Source organism: Coffea arabica, chromosome 5c (assembly GCF_036785885.1).
Source record: "Coffea arabica cultivar ET-39 chromosome 5c, Coffea Arabica ET-39 HiFi, whole genome shotgun sequence".
NCBI classification, from domain to species: domain Eukaryota; kingdom Viridiplantae; phylum Streptophyta; class Magnoliopsida; order Gentianales; family Rubiaceae; genus Coffea; species Coffea arabica.
In genome coordinates, this window is record NC_092319.1 from 46,384,572 (window position 1) to 46,405,264 (window position 20,693).

Consider the following 20,693-nt stretch of genomic DNA (forward strand, 5'->3'; position numbering starts at 1 on the left):
TTCCAGCCCTGCTTGTTCGCTGCCCATGCACAATCTATAACAGATAGTTTTTCCCAGCTCTGAATCAAATTAATTGTTGACTTCTTGATCAGGGTTGGATTTCCTGCCTTAAAAGCCAGTTGCATTTACATCAACTGGTTCTGCAGTATTGACTATGCAGTCCTCGAAACAAAGAAACAAGCAGGTTAGATGGGTGCATTGGAAAATAATTGCACATTCCGATAGTAACAGTGGACCAATGATGTTTATTGAATACCATTTCACTGTCTGGTCAAATAACCAAGTAGCTAACGTCATAAAGCTTGGAAAGGATCTTCCAAACGTTGTTAGGAATGCAGAAAAATAGACGCCAAAATTATTTAATTATCGGATCGACGGTGGAAGAAATCTGATTTTAAATACCCTTCACCTTAAGCACTTCAGTACGCATCATATAGTCTTCCGATTCTTCCTTCCCTTATTATCTAGATTCTTGGATGAATCTTCGCTGTTCAATTTAATGTTCATGGCATCAACCAACAATTTGGTCCTTGGCTCAGGCACCACTCCCTTCAGTGTCATCTCTTCAAAGTAACGCATAGATTCCTTCATCATTCCCTTTTCAAAAAGGCCATGGATCATTATTGTGTAAGATCGCTTGTCTGGCCCCATTCCGCTTCTCTCCATATCATTCCAAAAACTCTGTGCGCTCTCCTGGATACCCCATCCCATAAACAACCTCAATAGCAGATTGTAGATGTCTCCATCCAACTTACATCCTCTCCTTTCCATCCTCTCCAGAATGCAGTAAACTTCATCAGGCTTCTTTGCAGAATTCAACAAGTAACCGTAAGTTCTAGCATTTGGCAAAACATCCTCCCCCTTCATCTCCATTTCATCCAAGAGCTCATAAACCTTATCCATCCTCTTAATCTTACACAAATGCTTAATAAGCGAATTATAAGAAGCTACATCAGGTAAACAGTCTCTCTCATTCATCTCGTGAAAAATTTCAAGAGCCTCAGGAATCCTCTTTTTGAAGCACAACCCATCAATGATGGTATTGCAAATAGCAACATCTGGTTTACAGCCCTTCTCCCACATTGCCTGAAACAATTTCACTGCAGTGCTTATCTTTCCGGCCTTGCTCAAGGAATTAATAAAAATCCCATATGTAAACTTATCTGGTCTACAGTTTGAAGTCACAATATCATTCCAAAACCTCTTCGCCTCGCGCAAATTACCCAGAACACACCATCCATTTAAAATAATATTCCAAGTCTTTATATGATCCATGAACTCACTCTTCTTGTTATGGAACAAAAACTCCGCTGCTTCCACATGCTTGTACCGACACAGGGACATCAGAAGTGTCTGAAACGCGATCAAATCAAGCTCTAGACCTAGCTCTTTCCTCTTATAAAAGAACTGAATTGCTTCCTCAACCTTATGTGCTGCAGCGTACCTGTTAACCACGATGCCATATGTCCTCTCATTGATCATGATCTTCCTTCTGAACATTTCGTCGAGCACATTGGACAGTTCACCAAAACGATGCATCCGACCAAGAATATCGAGCATTTGGTTGTAAACACCAGTTCCTGGTGAATACCCGTTTGAAACATTTTCTTTAGAAACCAATTTGAAGAACGTATAGGCTGGCCTCCAATCAGAACGGTGCCGTCTAAGCACGTTTAGAACCAAGTCTTCTGAGAAAGACAGAGCGGATTTACTTAGAGATTGCTCAATCTCTTCAACTGGTTCGTCAACTTTAAGCTTGAGAAGGTTTTGGATTTTGATAGCATCATCATCTAAGTGGGAGTTGGCATCTGGGATCTTCAAGTCTTGGTACTCTGCAGCAGAATTATCTAAATCTGGGCGGGCTTGCTGATTATAGCTTTGAGTGCTGAGATAAGAAGGTATGATTCTGGGCGAAAATGGATTCTGGAGAAGATTAGCTGTGGGTTGAGTGGAGCATTTAGATTTGAAAAGCAGTTGGATTTGCCGGGAAAATTTTCTTCCCAACGGTTGGAATCTGGAATGCATCGTCTCCAGTCTGTGTGTTTTCCCACACGGCCCCGCACCCGAAATTTGTATAGGTGATACGGTGTGATGATTGATAACTTGGGATTAGAGAGTAATTTGCGGATTGGAACACTTTTTCTTTCTTTTTAAAAATTTTTTTTTTGTCAATTGTACTTTTTAGATTGCTATTTTTTTTAAAAATTAATCTTCCTACACTATCAGTATATAGATTGACGACATTGAATAAATGTCACGTTATTTGAATTTGAATTTTAATATTAAAATTTGTATATATGACATGCATTGAGACTCGATAGTGTATATATTATTAACGTATAAAAGATTTATCTTTTTTTTAAAAGTTTTTGTAGAAAAAAATGATTAGAAAATGTGTTCTTGATAAAATGTAAAATATTTTTTTTGATGAAAAATGACAATTCAGGCAAACAATGTTGAGTGTATTTAGATAAAAAGTTATTTAACATATTTTTTGAAATAATTATTATAATACTTTTTGGAATGTGAGACACACAGACATATAAAAAAAGACATAAGAAGAAGTTGAAAGAACAAAAAAAATAATTAAAAATTATATTTGCAACATAAATAAAATATCATTTAATATAATTTTACAACTCGTGGCCCAAAAAAAAAATTCCCATGACGGGTTCATATGCCCATCAAATATTGTGGAGCCCAAAAAGGTGCAGAACAATCAAACTCACTCCGATCAGCAAGTGTTCAGCCCAATCTGTGCGGGGTGGTGGCGTGGTTCATGATCCGTTTCCTTCCTTCCACACTTCCTCCAGTGGAATTGTCTCATTCTAAATTTTTCTCTGGGTGGTTAGATTTTACCATCATTAAATAGAGCCATTCTTCATTTCTTACAGACTTGTTTGTGTCTGTGACAGAAAACGAGAGAAGTGAGATGGGGAGGATATTTGTGGTAGATCTAGAAGGCAGGACATACAAGTGCAAATTTTGCAAAACCCACCTGGCCCTTGCTGATAACCTTGTTTCTAGGGTACTCCCTACCTCTTTCTTTGTAACTTGTGTAGAATTTCTAGCGGCCTTTGTCCTTTTATCGATGTTTCTTGATTACGATTTTGTTGGGGATTGCTGATTTCCTTCTCCCGATACGCATTTGTTAAGAATTTAGTGCTCTGAAGGTAGATGACGGAGTAGATTTGGTGATTGTGAGTTTGTTGTTGCAATCTTTTGCATCTTGTGGATAAGGTCTACAGTGTTTGTTTTTGTGCAATCCATCTATAAAAATTGGTTCTTTTAAGCATTTCAGGATACTGCAAATTTGTGGGACTTTTCTTGACATAGCTGTATTGAGATAATTGAGGTAAAATGTCCGTGTACTTGTGAAGTTTGATGGGGAGTTGTTTTGGGATTTGAATAACATTGTTCCATAGTTTCATATCATTAGCATGTGGACTGTATTAACCTTCAGAGTGAGCTCAAATTGTACCTGATGTTCCTCTTGTTTGCCGCTGCTTAATTCTGAGTTTCTAAGTTTGTTTAATACATCATTGTATGGTACGCGTGCTTGCTACTTTCACATGTTAATGTTTGGTTTGGAATTTGATCAGACTTTCCAAAGTCGCAGAGGAAAAGCATACCTCTTCAGCAATGCGTGAGTTCTTCACCGATCTTCTGAAAATCTTGCTAATCTGAAAACAGATTGTTGATCAGCTTTTGCTGTCATCTTTATTTGATTTGGATTCCATGTGTATTATCATTTAAGAGATCTTTAGGAAGTTATGTACTGTTCTATATGGACCGGTGTGACTTGACAGCATGAAGATTTGGTTCTTTTGAATGTTGAATTTTTAACTTTCAGATGCACTTCTTTCTCACCACTCTTTACTTGAATCTCAGAATCCAGAAGTCTCAAAAGCAAATTTTGTAGTTCAACGAATTTGATAGATGTCCGACTATTTAGGAGAAAAAATTTTCACCGTAAGCCCGGCCAATGTTTTCTTTCCCTGTGGACTGCTATATTCATTTTAAATCATAACCTTTCTGACTGCATACACTGTGAATCTGCATTTTTAATCCCACAAAATGGCTTGGAAGTGAATCCAACAGCACACATGTTACATTGCCAATTTTCTACTTTCGGTTGCAACATTTTCTTTTTGAAGGATTACTCTATGGCATGGGAAGGGAAAGTCTACTGGTTGATCATCTTGAACTTGGCATGTTACCAATTGTGCACTAATTGAATTTAGTTGCGTGGATTCGCTTACATATGTAAAAGAAAACCTGTTCAAGTTCTTTATACTGTATGTCTTAAAATGCTAACATAAAGGAGATGGAAAACCCAAGATGAAAAGTCAAGGAGATGGGTTATACAGTGAATCAAGACTGAATCTTCATATCCTCGACTCTGTTAATTTTATGACAATGGACCTTCGGTCGTTTGAACAGCTATAGTTTCTGTTTAGTTGCAGCAATTGGGTGAAAGACTGCATACAAATTATTTTTTCCAAGTTGATCAGGCCTGAAGCTTGCCTTGTAAAGACTATTTATCTACAACTCAACAAGGTCAAACTCAAGCTTGCCCTGTTAATTGTCTAAACAGGGAATTGTGTGTAGCAAGGAGATAGGATGATGTGTCATATTTTAGGAGTTTTATGATTCTTTTTTAATTTGAAGCAAAAGCTGGGTTCAGGTGCGACATAATTTTTGCACACCACCTCTCTTGCTCCGCCAAATATTATTAAGAAAAAGGATTCAAGTCATGAAATTTTTTTTTTGTGCTGGCAATATCTGTTCTTTCTACTTCTATCGTGTCCTTTAATTGCTTTAGTTCGATTGTAGTGTAAATATATCTGTTGGACCTCGTGAGGACAGAATGATGCTTTCTGGAATGCATACAGTAGCTGATATATATTGCTGCTGCTGTGGACAAATAGTTGGGTGGAAATATGTAAGCTCCTGTTTCAAATATGTTTTTGCATGTTTGCAACGGCACTTCCACTCGTTGTTTTTGACTTTTTTGTTACCTCTAATATTTCACTTTTTATTTTTTCACTACAGGAGGCTGCCCATGTTAAAAGTCAAAAGTATAAGGAGGGAAAGTTTGTACTTGAGAGGTATACTTGTCTTCTTGCATGCTGGGTTAAAATTTATCCTGTTTCTTTTCCCCTCTTCCTCCCTTCCTCGCCCTTTTCAAAATTTAACCCCCTTTCCTTCAGTTCTGACCCTTGTGCCGGTACATCTACATGTTGGTAAACAGAGGAAGGATCATGGATGGTTTGGACTCAGAATTCTATATTGATACTCGTCCAAGCATGAGTGATGCTGAGGATGCATAGATTACTGTTATCGTTTATTGTACATGTTAGATAATGTAGTGAATTTGGAGAACCTTGGCTTCCAGTCAATAGATAAGTCCTGTGTATGTACGTTGTCGCAGTTATTCAACTAAAGTTTGATATATAGATGTATGCTAAAATAGTTTTACCAGCAATTACCAAGGTCTTTTGTGTTTTAACTGGTGCTTGAGACTTCTTTGAAGTTGTTAATTCACATTTGCATGAAGGTCATTACGTAAAAATTTGATTTTTGCCTGCAGCTTGGATGTTTGGCATGCTTTGATCCTTTGTCTTCTGCATTTTGAGTGATTTAGTAATCTCTCTTTCTGTCAATGTTCACTTGAGCTCTTTGATATATATGGTCTCTTTTTGGGGGAAAATGAACGATATCATACTACTGCTTGAATGGATATGGAGTTCAAAATACAGGGGTCATTACTGACTTCCAGTTTGATTGGTGACAGAGAGACCTTTGCTCGTTATTGGGATATTATTTTTTAACCCATGGATATCGTTCTTGAAGGATCACATTCGCTCCATTCGAAGAGAAAGACAAAGCAAAAAAGAAAGGGGAAAAAAATTTTGCTGCCAATAGAATAAAATTCACAGAGTATACGATAGGACGGCCCTTGCTTTCACTTTTCTTCTAGTCGGCAAAAATGTAAAATCCTCTCAAACTAGGAATTGTAGTATATTTTCTTATTGAAAATAATTGTTTGCACTTCTATTTTTGTTAATTATGCTTTCCCAATTATTCTAATCATATAGTTTTCATTTATGAGACTGTATGATAAAATAATGATAGGAGTGTAAATAACAAAAGATGGAATGCGGATAACTTTTCCCTTCTTATTTAATATAATAATTAACATTTTTCAAATGCATCTTTATCTTTTACGCAAGAATCTTTGAAGTGCTAATGCTTTTGAAAGGTATGTACTTTGTGGTTCAAATTAAATGTTTTGTTGGGCTCTTTTTTTTTTTTGGCCCCTGATGAAGATTCGTCCATGGACTGATGGACCTCCTTCATTTTTTTTTTTTTTTAAATCACCTAAAAGAAAATGTTAAACAAATACTCCTATTACTTGAAATCTTTTCTTTTTTTTTTAAATAAGGACTAATAATGATTTTCTACTTATCTTGTAATTATTCAAGCTTTATCTCCTTGATGATTTGAATCCATACCTTTCAATTACACTTGAAGTATTTTACCAAGTACAACTAGGCCATCCCCCTTTTTTTTTTAGCTATCCAAACGAAAGTGCCTCTACTAGCTACCAGTCTACTACACAAAGTAAATAATATATCTATATTGATTGTTTAACAAGAAAATATGGAAGGTCAATATCCTTGGAAAAAATTATTAATCTTTTAATGGATTTCAATCCTTAAATTCCACTCCCCTTCATCTACAAAAAATTTTTTTTTTAAATCTAAAAATTAGATAAGTGTGTTTATATTTTAGGAAATTTGCCAAATTGGTCCCTAATATTTTTCAAAAAAAATTTTTAGCCCCTAACATTTAAAATCAGTCAAATTTGTCTCTAATATGTAAATTATGATCCATTTTGTCTTAATACTCGTATTTGCTCATTTCTCCGACTAAAAATAACATGTCTATCTCATGTGGGCATATTTTCAAAGTCAAAATTGGAAAACACACTTAATTTCCTGTTGAGTAAAGTCATTTTCCCTTCATATTTCCTCATTGAAAATTTGAAGAAAAAGCTGACATATTAAACACATCAACAAAAAAAAAACTCATTACATAACTCTTAGTTCAGGGCAGAAGAGGAGAAAGAGGACGGCACTGTTGTTGCAGCTAGTAATGTGAGTCAGGCTCAATTAGAGCCCTAGGAGGCAGAGACAAATCTAGCCAAGGCTCCAAAGCTTGGATTTTTTATGACAATGGCTGTATTGGTGGTTAGATGGAGCCCTATGAAGTGATAAGGGGGCGGCCATGTTGATTGAGAAGATGGGGCCAAATGAAGTTGGAAAGTTGGTTGAGGAAACATCTAACACTCTTAGCCGATATTATCTCACAGTTAACCGTCCCGTGGGACCATAGGTTTTGTTTCTGACGGTGCTGGACAACTTGGTGAGGCTAATGCCTTACCAAAAGGCCTCGACCAGGTAGAGGACATCACAATAGGTTATTAAAGCAGTCCAAAACTTCCTCGCTTAGCCGATGTGGGATCATTACAAAACAGGGGATAAGTCAATTGCATGCTAGTAGGAACGGAACGAGAATTGCGAGTAGAAAAGGAGAAGGAAAGAAGAAAGATGAGCATAGAGGTGTGGGAAGTGATACGGCGGGGCTAGAGGTGGTGGGAGGTGAGAGGGGTAGCGGCTATCAATGCTGGTGGTTATTTTGTGGTGGCAGTGGAGAAAGTTTTGAACATTGTCTCTACTACTGGATTGGCAAGTGTGACATATTTGACCAACAAGTACTTGGATCAAAATGTCAGCTTCATCTTCACATTTTCTTGTTATTCTTCCTCCATTACACAACCGTCTAGTTGCAGCTGCATTTTTCCTCTTCAATTTCATTCTTTTAGTGAGGCAATTAGGACACAAATAGGAAAATATAAAGGAAAGATGACTTTACCCAACCAAAAATGAAGTGTATTTTTCGGGTTTGCCCTTGAAAATATACCTACGTAAGAGAGGCGTACACGCTTCGAGCTTAAATTACCTGGTCTTGGGATAGCCATTCAGATCCCAAGATCCAGGGTTCGAACCTCTTTTAACGCCTGGGTGCTCTTGGGGGACAGAGTACTTGAGGTGCAGGGTAATTAGTCTGGCAAAATTGAGATACACCTTGTATTGACAAAAAAAAAAAAAAAAGGCATGCTATTTTCAGTCGGAGAAATGAGCAAATACGAGCATTAGGACCAAAATGGATCATAATTTAAATATTAGGGACAATTCTGACTGATTTTAAATGTTAGGGCCTAAAAAAAATTTTTTGAAAAATGTTAGAGACCAATTTGACAAATTTCCCTATATTTTAATGTCGTAATCAACTTACGGATGATAAGTAAACTTCAACTACCACTTAAAGCTACACCACATTCTTGCCAACACAGCCTTTTTTCTTCTTCATTTTTTGTTTTTTTTTTCCGGCAACACACTTTACATTAGATTAAAAAAGTAAATTGCTGTTTAAATGGAGAAAAGGGTCATGGTAAAGCAGTTGGAAGAATTCCTAGTTGATAGTTGATGAGCGAAATCTGATGCAAATTTCTCAAAATCTGAAAAGCAAGAGAAAACCCTTTCGACGTCCAAACTCCCAGTCTCCCACGCTGCACCCCTCCCTTCCCCCTCTTCTTGTCGGCCAATTTGGATGCTACTACAATTTTGCCGAATCCCATTAACCCCTTAATTTCTTTTCTTTTTCTTTGTTGTTGGATTTTTCTTTTTCTTTTTCCTTTTCATTTTTATCAATTGCAGGTAGAAGGAGGAGGAGAAGGATTCGAGCCCCTGATTGGAGACATGGGTTCTTCCTCTAAGAGGAAATCTGCCAAAAAGAAAAGTTCCAAACTTTCTTCTCAGGTAGCAGTATCGAGAATCTGCTATGTGACTTTTATTTGTTTCTGATAAATTTTTTGCTATATTTGTGCTGGATTCTCTATTTATTTCATGTATTATGTTGGGTTTATCTTGGTTGTTCTTCAATGTTGTTTCAATAAACAGGCCTGCTCAGACATATTGAGAATAATTAATGGAAAAAATTGGAACTTTAAGCCAATAGCTTAGCTTAGGGCGCATTTAAAGTGGCCATTCTGAAAGTGCGATATGAAAAATTGAAACTTTAAGGCATTAATTTGGTTTCTGTATTGAACTTGAAATGGCTGTTATTTCCTGTCAATTGACTTTAGTATCTGTATTCTGATTATTAAAAGCAATCAAATACTTTTTATAATCTTCTTGTTTACTTGCAACAAATACTTCTAAACGTCGTAAACATGTCTCAGTTTCTTGCCTTTCTGTATATCTTATGTGGTTAGGCTCGCAAGATGAAGAAGAGTGGGAGGACTAAATCCAAGAAACTTGGTCGCCGTCATGATTCCAGAACTGATGATTCCATGAGTTCAGATTCCATTTCCTCACCTGGTAATGATTCTTATGCTTCAAATTCTGATGATGACTCCATGAGTTCCGCATCTATATCTCGGTCCAGTTCAGAGGATACTTACAGGAGAAGGAAAAACAAATCGCGCTCACGAGGTAAACTAAAGAAGACCAGAAAACGAGCTCGAAGGAGATCTTCCAGCAGAGACAATCGTAAGAAATTAGCTCCCATGAAAAAAAGAAAAAGGTCAAGAAAGGATAGTGATTCTAAGACAAGAAAGAAATACGGCGGAAAGAAACGTAGGAGGGATTCAAGTGCTAGTCCCACAAGCAGCAATTCACACAGCTGCTCTACTTGCAAGGGTGGTAATAGTGACAGTGAGGAGAGCGAACGTGAGAGCGTTAGGAGCAGGCCTAGAGAAAATAAGAGAGATAAGAGAGATTTAAGCAAGGACAAACGTAGAACCAAACTTGGCTTCCGTAGGTCCCCAAGTCATTCTTCACACAGTAGGTCTAAGGATCAAAGTGGTAGTGTTAGTTACAGTGAGGAAAAGTTTCTGAATGAGAACAATTCCCGGCGTTTGAGATCTGTTATAACATTTGTTGAGCAGAGGAGTGAGGGAGAAGGGAACGAATGGAAGAAGGATCTACAGAATGAAGAAATTGTCTATGATAATGACGATTATCCTTCCAGAAGCAGTAGTGGTGGGGGAAGCAAAAAGGAATCAACTCCTCGTTCACCTATTGCATTTGATGTTGAGAAACGGACAGAAAGTCCTATATTTGTTTCTGAACATGAGGTGACTGAACTTTCAGGAAGTGTAAATGATGCGCATGACATGAATGAGTTTGTGACATGCAGTTCTGCAAAGGAAAATGGGAATTACACTCCCCTTGTGGGTGCTGGTTCAGGGGGTGATGATCTGGAAGCAATTTTGAGGCAGAAAGCTTTGCAGAATTTGAACAAGTTCCGAGGAGGACATAAAAGTAATACAAAGCCTACTTCGGATCAGAAAAATAAGGATGATGGCAATGTTAATGCATCATCCACTTCCAAAGCAGCGGTTGAAAGGGTTGTCCTTGACAGTGGACACACTGAAAAGGTTTATGGGATTGTGAAACAGAATATTGATCATCCAGCTGATGGGTCGGGACTCTCTAGGAATCCCAAGGAGGACGGCCTGAATAGTGGAAATCCTGTTGTTGGTAAATCTGTATCTGGAACCTCACCATTTAGGGGAAGATCTTCAGGCTTGGACATGCGGTATCAAGCCACAGCATCAGGGGCATCTCCAGATAAAATTCTGAGAGAAATTAAGAGTGAAGGGAAGACTACAGCTACAGTACAAACTACATCCGTGGCTGGAAACTCGTCATTTTGGGAAAGTTCTTCAGGCTTGGACACACCCAATAAAACTACGACATCAGTTGCATCTCCAGAAAAAATTCTGATAGAAACTGAAAGCGACAGGAAGACTGAGCTTAAAATAACTCAACCATTGTCTCCTAGCGTGGGCATTAATAAAGGTTCTGCTTGTAGCTCTGCGACTGTAGAACCAGCTTTATCTGCTACTTCAGGAGGGCAAAGTTTGAACAATCAGAAAGATGAAGCTAAGGATGGCGGACAGTATCAGCAGAAGACGATGTCTGTGATGAGAGGCGGGGAAATGGTACAGGTAGGAGCTTTCTAAAGTATCATTAATAACGTATTTACTGAAATTTCCAATTTGTAAATGTTGTGTCGAGTTCTGCTTTACTTGCTAGGGAGTTTGACATTTGGAACCATGTTCCCAGGTAAACTACAAGGTCTACATTCCTCAAAGAGCTCCCGCTCTTGCCAGGAGACAACTCAAGCGGTGATTTTGGAGGGCAGGGGACTTGGTGTGGACAACTGGGATTTTGGTAGTAGTTGGATCCAGAATCTGTAATTGATTGCTAGTTGAAAGGAACCTTGACTGGTTATAAAGTGAAGGCCGATGGATGCCATATCAGTTGATCATACTCTTTGAATAACTGGATGTTTATCAACACCTGACAGCTCATTAATAAGTTCTAAAATTCAGTACAATTTTGCATTTGAATTGGAATACACCTGTCTTGGTAAAATGATGTCAAGAGATTGGTTGGCCATTGTTTGACAAGGTAATTGCTTCCGCAGATAATATAATAGCCACCTTTTTCCTTTAAAAGAATTAGCTAAATTTTATATATGTATGTATGTATATAATCACTTGCTCATCATGTCCACTGTGCTTAATTATTCTGGATGGGCTGCATTTTGAACATGACATTAACCAAGATTTATTTTCTTAAAACCAGCTAGGCAAGCCCAATCATCCATCTTTGACACTTTAATATCTTCCAAGAATGGTGAGTACCGTTGGATGATGCGCGGAACCTGCATCAAGAATTTTAAATAATTTAATCAGGGAAACTTTTGAAATGTGGTTCTTCATCGAAGAACGGTAATATGGTAGACAAGGATGATAAACCATTAATAGATTTATTAGTTTGATAATCTTCTGGAATACCAGCGTACTGTATGTGGACATGACACAGCTTTACTTACAATTTGCTTTAGAATACGTTGGTCACTGCACTACTTGGACAACATTTAGGATAATAGCCTCTCTTAGTCATGTTAAGCTAATCATCTAGCAAGGTATTATCTACAATCAGTTGCATCCTAAGACGTACCTGCTCAGATATGATACCCGATAGACCCACTGTGGCTCCAGGCTTTGCATGGGAGACAATTTGGTCAGCCAAATCTAGCAGAGGATTCAGCAGTATATTTGCAATAACAACATGAAACTTCTCTGTCTCGGTGAAAACTCCTTTATCATTTAAATGCTGCCTGTCTGTAGGTTTACTTACAATTTCGTGTGTAAAAGTAGCACTGCCTGTACTAGGAACCAGACTTAAAAACAGTTTTTCAGGCTGTATGTTATTCAAAGCAGCATTGTGTTGAGCAGCTGTAATTGCTTGGGGGTCTATATCCAGCCCAGCTGAAAAAGCTGCACCAAACTGCATTCATGATCAAAATTTAAAGATCAGAACCCAGAATCAAGTCAACATAGAAGCAAGGTCGGATTTAAGAAGTACTGCAAATAAGAATCCAATGAATTGCTCAAGATGATACTGTCATGAACTTTGATACCTGGACTACCAATTCAGTTGCAACAGAACACAACAAATTCAAGTACTAACTTCGATATTCATCTTAGGTTCAGCACCATCCTCCTATGTAAGCATTAAACAGAAAGATTTGAGTACCTTAATTGCTGCAATAGCGAGGATACCAGACCCTGTCCCATAATCCAAGAAAACTTCTCCTCCTTTTATTACATCATAGAGCAGCATTAGGCATAACTTAGTTGTAGGATGATCCCCGGTCCCAAATGCTAATCCAGGGTTTAGAATTATATTAGTTGCTTGAAGATCCTGCAAATTTAAGCATTCAAAATTTCGAGCGAGTATGCAAGTGTAGATCAATAGTTCTTAGTCAGACTTGGGGGGAGAATAAGACAATTTGAGAGTCTTGCTTCAACCAGAAAATTCATCTTTTTAGACCAAAGTCAACACCACAAAAATCATATAGTGAATCCTCATATGCAGAAAGAATAGCTCAATGGACATTAAATTAGCGGCTGAGTAAGAAATATGATTGGAACTTGTAACTATGATTAACCATTTTAAGGTCTCAGTAAACAACACTAATTCCACAAAGACGAAATGCTAGTTCCTGAAAGATGTTAATGTTAATGGAACCTCAAAAGGGAACAGAATAATCATACTGGGGGCTTTCTCCACTCAGGCACGATCCAAATTCCTTCAATAACTTCTACAGGATGAAATGATTCCTGCAAGACAGACAATATCCAAGAAATTATTGTGTTAGAAATTCAGCTATAAACTGGGTAAAACAAACTGGTATACAGACCACCAAAATCCACATTAACCCTCTAAAATGTAGGGTAAAAGTAGGATAAAAAGGCCTCTCAGATACATTACACATGCAGAATCAACAACTCCTCATTCTCCCGGAATTTAGCTATCCTAGGTAAAACTGCGAGATGCTGTTTAATCTTGACATTATTGTCATTTCACTTGTCTTTATAAAGCAAAGAAGCATTAACCTGACTTTCCTTAATCCAATCAGTGTGGTCATGCATCACTACATCATAACTTGGTATCTCTTTCAAGCCTATGGAGTCAACAGCAAGTGATATGCTTTCCTTCACATCCTGACTTACAGAGAATATGGAACTGATGCAAATCTGCAGAAATTTTAAGGAGATACCATTGAGCTACAGTTAGAGCATATTAGTGAACAAGCTGCATCAGAAAAATATCAAATGAGCTAACTCTTACAAAATCAGTAAGATAATACAATCAAACCTACCCAAGTAATCGTAAATTCCAAGTAGAACTGGCTAACAGTTGAGACATGGTCTCCAAAAAAGGAACCTTTCAAAGAACATGGTTAGCATTTTGTAGCTCTATTTGTTCAATTACTTTAAGAGCATAGAAACAATTTACATAGTAACCACTTTCGTGTTTCTGATGCTCTTCTACACAATCTAGAACACAATACAAAAAGTAAAATATTACATTTCAAAACCAAATAAAGCATGAGAGAATGAAGAAATTGGCTTTCTACCTCATCACCAACTTCACTATCATCATGTTCATCAATGCTGGTAGAGTTGGCTCCAAAACATAAAAGGGCTTCTGAAAGCATATCCTGACCAAAGAACAGAAGCCATGTATATTGAAGTAATTCTTTCAACAAAACTTATCCAAATAGGGCAATTATAACTACAAGTTTTTTTGTTTTTTATTATCCTGCCTCGTAAAAGCTTGCGTTGCATTATTAATCATTTTCCTGTAATGAAAAATAGCAGTAACCCGCAAAATTAATCAAATTAATTACGAAAAAAGAAACCCATAAAACCCAAAGCAGTTAATTCTACTAACATGCATCTGATATCTAACTATACAGCAATAAAAACAGACACACACACACACACAGTATTACTGAGTTTAGCTAAAAGTATGGGCTAAAAATTAGAACTTAGTAGCCTTTGAAAGTAAACGTCTCATTTTTTGCCGCAGCACATATACATGCACACGTATAGGTTAAGGGGAAAGAGCTCACTGCAACATTTTTCTGGCAGCGAATGGTCACAGAAAGGTAAGGAGAAGTATAAGAATCGGTCGGTAAAGTCTCCAGAGAAGAAGAAGAGCGTGAGGTTGAAAAAGTAGCAGTCTTTGAAGCCAGCTGGCTTAAAAGTTTGTATCTTTCTGAGAAAAAGAACACTGAGTCTGAGAAGCGGCTTTGCCCAACGAGACCCCGGGTTCGGTGGCCGAAAATAAGGGCAGTGGCGGTGGAGGCGGCGGCGGCAGCTGTGGAGGTGCAGAGGAGGTGCTTGAAGAAATGACTGCGCAGAGAATTGATTACCAGTGACATTTGTTTTGTTATGTTTTCTTGGGAATTAGCAGTTTCCTTGCACTCTTAGGAATTACCAGTGACATTTAGTTGAAGAAGTGTACGGGAACCAACAAATAAATACTCTTCTCTTTATGGCAGATTTCTTTATTTATTTATTTTTTTTTAGAGTTTATATCTGACCACAATTTTCACAAACGCTCTTCTCTTTGGTGGGTGAACCCTTTTCTTTTCTTTTTTTTTTTTTTTCTTTTGTCTTTTTTCTGTCTTCTCCTTCTTCTTTGTGAGGTTAGAAAAGCTATATGATCCCAATTTAGTAGTATTACATTATCAAAATTTTGCTATGGTTCAAATTTATTGTACAAAATGATTGGTAAAACTAGATAAGGTTCTCATAATAAGTCTTTAATAACCGTGCTCATAAACAAAAGTCAACTGAAGTTTCCTTAGGGAAGTAGACTAAAAAAAACTTTAGGCAAAAGGGCAAAAGTCCAATAGATAATTTGTTTTCTCATGTATTTTCACAGATTTTAGTAATACGAATTTATTGCTTTTCCATCTTTTACTTCTTAATAACTTTCAACAAAAGAAAAGAAATAGTCATTGTAATTCTACTTCAATATAATTTCACCATCAAAATCTACGTTGTAGGAGCATTTTTTTTTATGTTATAACAGAAATAATGCAAATGATTTGTTCAAGAAAAGAATAATGCAAACAAATTTGAGATTTCTTGAAAACCAATTTTACAAATACAAACTGAATTTAAAACCAAAAATCGAGAAACATATTTTGAGAAAAGTGGAGGAAAAAGAAAGGGATAATTTCAGAAATCTCTTCAGAAATCTCCCCTGAGATTTCTAATAATTTCACTTGGCTCCCCTAAGGCTTCAAAAATTATGCTTACCTTCCTTGTCCATTTAAAATGATAATAATAATCTTAATATTTTTAATAAAACTCTCTTGTTGCCATATTTATGCAAATGATGGATTTTATAATTTTTTACCATTTTCCTTGTTATTCATTTCTCTTATATTTCATTAGAAGTATAAAAGAACTATCAATATTGTTCCTAATATCTATCCAAATTAAACGTTAAACTAGTATATTTTTTTATAACTTTTAATATCCTCCAATTTTTTTGTAGCTCTTTTTTTTGGGTATCAAAATCAAAGATAAGTCAACAATAATTAAAAACAAATATCCCAAAATCATTACCAAATTATGATAGTTCCACCACTAAACTAGTCCATAAATTTTTATTAAAAAAGAAATCCTTAAACTTTAAAAGAAACAAAATAGCACTTTCTTCTCTATCTTAAAAAGAATTTATATTTTCAATAAAGTCCTATGAAAAATACCCTATTGTAGCAAAATATTTATTATTATAGTTGATTATTAAATAACAAATATTAGCATGAAAATCTTGATACTCTTTTTCTTTAGAAGAACATATTGAACTTTGTAGATAAGGACATTTTAGGGTATTCATTAAAATTTTTACTCTATTTTAAAATTTGATTACTAAAGTGTCAAATTAAGGGAGATAAATATAATTTTTAAAACATCAAGAGAACTAAGTAAAATAGTAAGAAACCTCAAGGGAGGTCTCTGAAATTATCCCAAAAAGAAAAGAACGAGTGACCATCGAGAAAATGGATCAATCCTGTTTGATTTGATTCCCACCAACCAAATCACAGGATACAAATTCTCTCGAGGAAAGGGAGAGATAAAGAAAATGGTATTCTCCTCCAACCCATTAGCTCTGAGCGTACCCGACCCGGCTTTTGAGTCTTGGCTCCGGAACAAAGGCTACCTCGAAATCCTCGACCAACGCACCTCCGACCTCCACCGGCTTTCCACCTCCACTTCCGCCGCCGCCGCCGTACAATCCTCCCCCTCTTCCTCCTCCTCCAACGCCGCTACCGCCACCACCACCACCACCATCCCCTATGGCCTCTTTATCTCCCTCTTTTCCCACTTAAAAACTCTTTTCTCTCTCCTCACTCTCAACCCCTTCTCTAAGCTCACCTCCGACGACTTTTCCGGCGACACCCCTTCTTGGACCAACGCTTTTATTGGCTCCTTCAACTCCTACTCCTTCCCCACCTCGCCTGCCCAGGCCCGCCTTCGTGCCCACGAGAATGTTAAACGCTTTGCTCGCAATTATGCCTCCCTCTTCATCCTCTTCTTCGCTTGCTCTCTGTAAATTTCTGAACTCACCCGCTATCTTCATTAGCTTACTTTTTTCTTTCTTTGTCTCAAAACTCAAAAAAAAATTTCCAATTTAAGTTGTTAGTTTGATTATTTCTTATAGTTATTCTTTGCATGGGGATAATGATTTTGTCTTTGCTGTTTGTTGGAAACGGAGGAATTCATTCTTTTCCTGTTTAGTCACTGATATTTTGTTTACTCGAAGCTAATGAACAAATTAAAGCTCGTTAGTTGTGGAAAGAGATGAGGTGAACTTCATCAAACTAGGAAGAATTCTTTAGACAACTCAATATGACTAATTGATTTTTGGAGGAATAGGATAACGTAGTAGAATGTTGAGTTAGATCAAAAAATGTGGAAAATGTGTAAATTTTAAGGTTGTTTGTGCTGTTAGTGGATTGATGGATTTCAAGATGCTTTTGTATTTTCTCCCGGTTGACATTTCTAGGTGACCTGTTACCTATGTGTGTGATTTTGGGGTAGTATTTTATTCCTTTTATGATTTTGTTTCGGTAATAGGTATCAGATGCCGCTTGCTCTTGTGGGGTTGATAGCGTGCTTGGCACTTTGGGATGTGTTCAGATATTGTGGTGATCGATGGCAACTAGACCAATATCCTGTTTTTAGACAGACCTTGGTTCGCATTGCACAATGTAGTAAGTTTTGACCTTATTAAATTCAATTCTGTGTTTTTCTTCTTGTGGCATTTTTTGCTTGGAGATGCATAAGTATCTTGTTGCATATTTCGTTAGGAGATGATAAGCATAATGCAGGAACGAATAATTGACTAATGTTTGGCAATTGAGGAATATGTATTGAAATGTTCATGACTAATTAAGCAGAATTGATTGGTTTGGAAACCGTTCTTTTCTTAATGAAGTTCAGTGAGTTCATGATGCCTCCTTAAAGCATATCATTCTTAGGCTCTCTCTGCAAGTCAAAGTATGCCTTCTTAATTTTGTTAGTTTCTAGCTCCTTGGATTATTTCGTCTTCCAGAATATTTTAAAGCCTTTTTAGCTAGACACCCGCCCCTGGGGGGGAGGGAGGGGGGGCAAGGAATATCTAATGCATCATCCTCTCTGGACATTGTGGGGCTTGATGGACAGCATTAGTGGTGGATGCCAAACCTTAACTCGGCTCATTCTCATCTTACCTCTTTTTATCTCTCATTAGTCAGTGGGCTCATGATAATTATCCTATTCCTGAGAAAATTGTTTCTTGGGATTAGGATAAGTCATAAGTAAACAGGCTAATTACATTAGGTAAACAGCTTGTAGGGCTCTTCCTTTTTGACCCTCTAATTCTTCCCCCTCAACTTCTTCATGATCCCGCAGTTCTTGCTCTTGCTGAGGCCTTTGGGAAGTTCAATGAAGTTTTTTCTCCTTGTCTGTGTCTCCAAATCTACTTTTACTGCTTGATAATGTCCCCAGTTAGCGCAAGATTTGCTACACGTTTTGCAGATTGCAGGACTTAATTGAGATTGAGCCTTTTTGTATAATTTGCTTTGTCTTGACTGGAGGAGGACAAAACAATTACTGTTCTTAAGAAATGCTGAGTTGATTAACTAATTTTTGACAAAAGTCTTGCACTGTTCTACGTGGTATAGATCATTTCCCAGTTTGTCATGTTTCAAGGCTCTTAGTATTTCAGGTCACATTTGCTCTAGTTGATGATTCTTAGCAATTTTACATTCATGTAACTACTAACTCTCTCGGATGCTTATCAACTTAACTGTGCCTTCAAAACGTTAACGTTCCATTGACTTTTGCAGCAACTGCAGTTATTCTATTCTTCTCCAATGTTCAAGTAACCCTCCTATGCGCTCTTAGTGTAAGTTATGCAGGTAAGGCATTAGTTCTTCTGCTTAGCAATTTTTATATTCAAACTGCTTTTTCCTTTCATGAAACAGAACTTTGTAGCGACTCCAAAATCTGATCCCCTCCTTAACATGATTGCAGTCTTGGTTTTGCATGCTTCGTTAAGAAAACTTACCCCAGGAAAACAATCTACGCCAAGTGACAGAAACAGGAGCAGCAGTAAAAGATGAGGAGAAACGATGAAGTGTTGAAGATTATTGTCTGTACATTGTAGCTGGCCAGACTGCCCGGATCATATCTGCTTGCTGAACCTATTAGCTATATGTCCCACAGATACTAGCGTCCAATTTTATCAAATCACAGACTAGGTTCAGTTCATCTGTTCTTTTCTGCCTTTCTCTTCCCACGGGTACTTAGTTATTGACTAGTTTATCGTAGAAAGACGAAAATGGAGCCTTTTGTCAGTCATTTCCATTCCCATTATAACAACTTCTTTTAGGGGGTGCTTGTTTTATAAATTGGAATAGGAAATGGAAATGAAATCATAGACTCCGGTTTTGGAATTAAACTTTTTATTCAAATATCTAGTTTGGTTCACATATTGGAATTAGCATCATTCCAATTCCCGATGCTTGGTTTGATAAGTGTTTCGGAATTAAATGCAATCAAATTCCAAATTTACCTTTGATATAACAATTCTTATAAAATAAAGAGATAATTGCAGGAACCTCCCTTATAAGAACAGAGTACTCATTTTTTCATAAACAAATTTATTTATCGGATAAAATAAAAATAAACTTGTTTTTCAATAAAACACCAGCTCTTTATGGCTTTCTTTCATTATAAGAACAGAGTTCTCATTTTTTCATAAATAAATTTATTTATCGGATAAAATAAAAATAAATCCGTTCTCCAATAAAATACTAGCTTCTTATGGCTTTTCTTTATAAGTTGTCCATTTTTCCATTTTTTCATAAGCTAATTTATTAGTTGGATAAAATCAGAATAATGTTAAATCACAAAACCTACAAAGTCTTGGATTTGCGTTTCCAATCTGTAATTACAGATTTATTGCAGATTTGGGTTTCCTATTCTCATCTAATGACATAACCCACAGCTCAAACGACTGCTTCATATTATTCCAACTATGTCACATCATCCAATCGGCGAAAAAATCCATCAATCCTTGAACATCCAGGGTCTGCGATAGTGCTTGCAATCGAGAACCCGCCCATTGGTTGAAAATCCCAAGCGGCATTAGGGAGGAGGAATTCTCACTGAGGGATGGCGGGCAAGGGTTCCGCTGGTTCTGATTGTAAAGCGGATTGCCGGAGGCCGAGTTAGGAGGCAACGACATCGCAGTGGAGGTGATAGTGGTGGTGGTTTGCGATGGAGATATTGGCGGAGGTGTTTCGGCGAGTTGAGCTTTCTGGAAAAGAAACGAAAAAGTGGAATTGGATTTGAATACGGTGAAGTCATGGTGGTGGAGAGAAAGAGCGGATAGAATAGTCAATGTTGTCTGAGGGAATAAGTTGAGAGTTTTGTCCAAAACCTCCCAATTTGCTCGGGAATAATTTTTTAGAAATGATTCCAAAAATTGCATTCCACTAGACTTAACCCAAGTAATAAATAAGTACTTTATTCCATTCTTTGATTCCCAAACCCTTTTAAAAGTAGCCCCTTACTGATTTAAAGTACAGCAAGTCTGGTACAGGGTTCTTGCCGCTCGGCTTGACTGCTGAGATAAAACCAACGAGAAGATGTTCCTTAAATAGTTTCACATGTACAGTTGTTGCCAGCC

At 37.1% G+C, this 20,693-nt stretch overlaps 5 protein-coding genes across 10 annotated transcripts; 3 read left to right on the forward strand and 2 right to left on the reverse strand.

The window, feature by feature from the left end:
- Nucleotides 1-222: 222 nt before the first annotated feature.
- Nucleotides 223-2,116, reverse strand: LOC140007838 (putative pentatricopeptide repeat-containing protein At3g15200). The gene has a single exon (XM_072051276.1). The coding sequence runs from the start codon at nt 2,023-2,025 to the stop codon at nt 430-432; it is 1,596 nt and encodes a 531-aa protein (XP_071907377.1). The 5' UTR covers nt 2,026-2,116; the 3' UTR covers nt 223-429.
- Nucleotides 2,117-2,666: 550 nt separating this feature from the next.
- On the forward strand, nt 2,667-5,488 carry LOC113687641 (protein yippee-like At5g53940). 4 transcript variants are annotated; one of them, XM_072051280.1, is made up of 6 exons: nt 2,667-2,820; nt 2,916-3,028; nt 3,603-3,646; nt 4,837-4,945; nt 5,056-5,111; nt 5,255-5,488. In XM_072051280.1, exons 2-6 carry the CDS (start codon nt 2,933-2,935, stop codon nt 5,331-5,333), a joined length of 384 nt encoding a protein of 127 aa, XP_071907381.1. In that variant the 5' UTR covers nt 2,667-2,820; nt 2,916-2,932; the 3' UTR covers nt 5,334-5,488. The 4 variants fall into 4 exon arrangements, with proteins under 4 accessions (XP_071907381.1, XP_071907383.1, XP_071907380.1 ...); XM_072051282.1 differs by lacking the exon at nt 2,667-2,820 and having other exon boundaries at nt 2,827-3,028; nt 5,214-5,488; XM_072051279.1 differs by lacking the exon at nt 2,667-2,820 and having other exon boundaries at nt 2,827-3,028.
- A 2,897-nt stretch (nt 5,489-8,385) lies between these two features.
- Nucleotides 8,386-11,496, forward strand: LOC113689801 (uncharacterized). Its single transcript, XM_027207585.2, has 3 exons — nt 8,386-8,888; nt 9,344-11,083; nt 11,202-11,496. Exons 1-3 carry the CDS (start codon nt 8,829-8,831, stop codon nt 11,265-11,267), a joined length of 1,866 nt encoding a protein of 621 aa, XP_027063386.2. The 5' UTR covers nt 8,386-8,828; the 3' UTR covers nt 11,268-11,496.
- On the reverse strand, nt 11,412-14,987 carry LOC113689802 (uncharacterized). 3 transcript variants are annotated; one of them, XM_072051283.1, is made up of 7 exons: nt 14,569-14,986; nt 14,071-14,154; nt 13,553-13,687; nt 13,205-13,267; nt 12,684-12,851; nt 12,105-12,434; nt 11,412-11,805 (listed from the first exon to the last, which is right to left on the reverse strand). In XM_072051283.1, the coding sequence occupies exons 1-7, from the start codon at nt 14,878-14,880 to the stop codon at nt 11,698-11,700; spliced, it is 1,200 nt and encodes a 399-aa protein (XP_071907384.1). In that variant the 5' UTR covers nt 14,881-14,986; the 3' UTR covers nt 11,412-11,697. The 3 variants fall into 3 exon arrangements, with proteins under 3 accessions (XP_071907384.1, XP_027063387.2, XP_071907385.1); XM_027207586.2 differs by having other exon boundaries at nt 13,205-13,270; nt 13,547-13,687; nt 14,569-14,984; XM_072051284.1 differs by lacking the exon at nt 13,553-13,687 and having other exon boundaries at nt 13,205-13,270; nt 14,569-14,987.
- A 1,497-nt stretch (nt 14,988-16,484) lies between these two features.
- On the forward strand, nt 16,485-19,460 carry LOC113688993 (PRA1 family protein H-like). The gene is made up of 4 exons (XM_027206821.2): nt 16,485-17,065; nt 17,594-17,730; nt 18,847-18,918; nt 19,034-19,460. The coding sequence occupies exons 1-4, from the start codon at nt 16,599-16,601 to the stop codon at nt 19,120-19,122; spliced, it is 765 nt and encodes a 254-aa protein (XP_027062622.2). The 5' UTR covers nt 16,485-16,598; the 3' UTR covers nt 19,123-19,460.
- Nucleotides 19,461-20,693: the final 1,233 nt, after the last annotated feature.

Coding starts and splice junctions, on each gene's coding strand:
- LOC113687641 (XM_072051280.1), top strand. CDS start 2,933: ATGGGGAGGATATTTGTGGTAGATCTAGAAGGCAGGACATACAAGTGC. Junction 4,946..5,055: donor AAATAGTTGGGTGGAAATAT/GTAAGCTCCTGT, acceptor TTTTCACTACAG/GAGGCTGCCCATGTTAAAAG. Junction 5,112..5,254: donor GGAAAGTTTGTACTTGAGAG/GTATACTTGTCT, acceptor GTTGGTAAACAG/AGGAAGGATCATGGATGGTT.
- LOC113688993 (XM_027206821.2), top strand. CDS start 16,599: ATGGTATTCTCCTCCAACCCATTAGCTCTGAGCGTACCCGACCCGGCT. Junction 17,066..17,593: donor CTCTTCTTCGCTTGCTCTCT/GTAAATTTCTGA, acceptor TTTCGGTAATAG/GTATCAGATGCCGCTTGCTC. Junction 18,919..19,033: donor TCTTAGTGTAAGTTATGCAG/GTAAGGCATTAG, acceptor ACATGATTGCAG/TCTTGGTTTTGCATGCTTCG.
- LOC113689802 (XM_027207586.2), bottom strand. CDS start 14,880: ATGTCACTGGTAATCAATTCTCTGCGCAGTCATTTCTTCAAGCACCTC. Junction 14,155..14,568: donor GCTGCCAGAAAAATGTTGCA/GTGAGCTCTTTC, acceptor TTCTTTGGTCAG/GATATGCTTTCAGAAGCCCT. Junction 12,852..13,204: donor CTGAGTGGAGAAAGCCCCCA/GTATGATTATTC, acceptor TTAAATTTGCAG/GATCTTCAAGCAACTAATAT.
- LOC113689801 (XM_027207585.2), top strand. CDS start 8,829: ATGGGTTCTTCCTCTAAGAGGAAATCTGCCAAAAAGAAAAGTTCCAAA. Junction 8,889..9,343: donor GTTCCAAACTTTCTTCTCAG/GTAGCAGTATCG, acceptor TTATGTGGTTAG/GCTCGCAAGATGAAGAAGAG. Junction 11,084..11,201: donor GAGGCGGGGAAATGGTACAG/GTAGGAGCTTTC, acceptor CCATGTTCCCAG/GTAAACTACAAGGTCTACAT.
- LOC140007838 (XM_072051276.1), bottom strand. CDS start 2,025: ATGCATTCCAGATTCCAACCGTTGGGAAGAAAATTTTCCCGGCAAATC.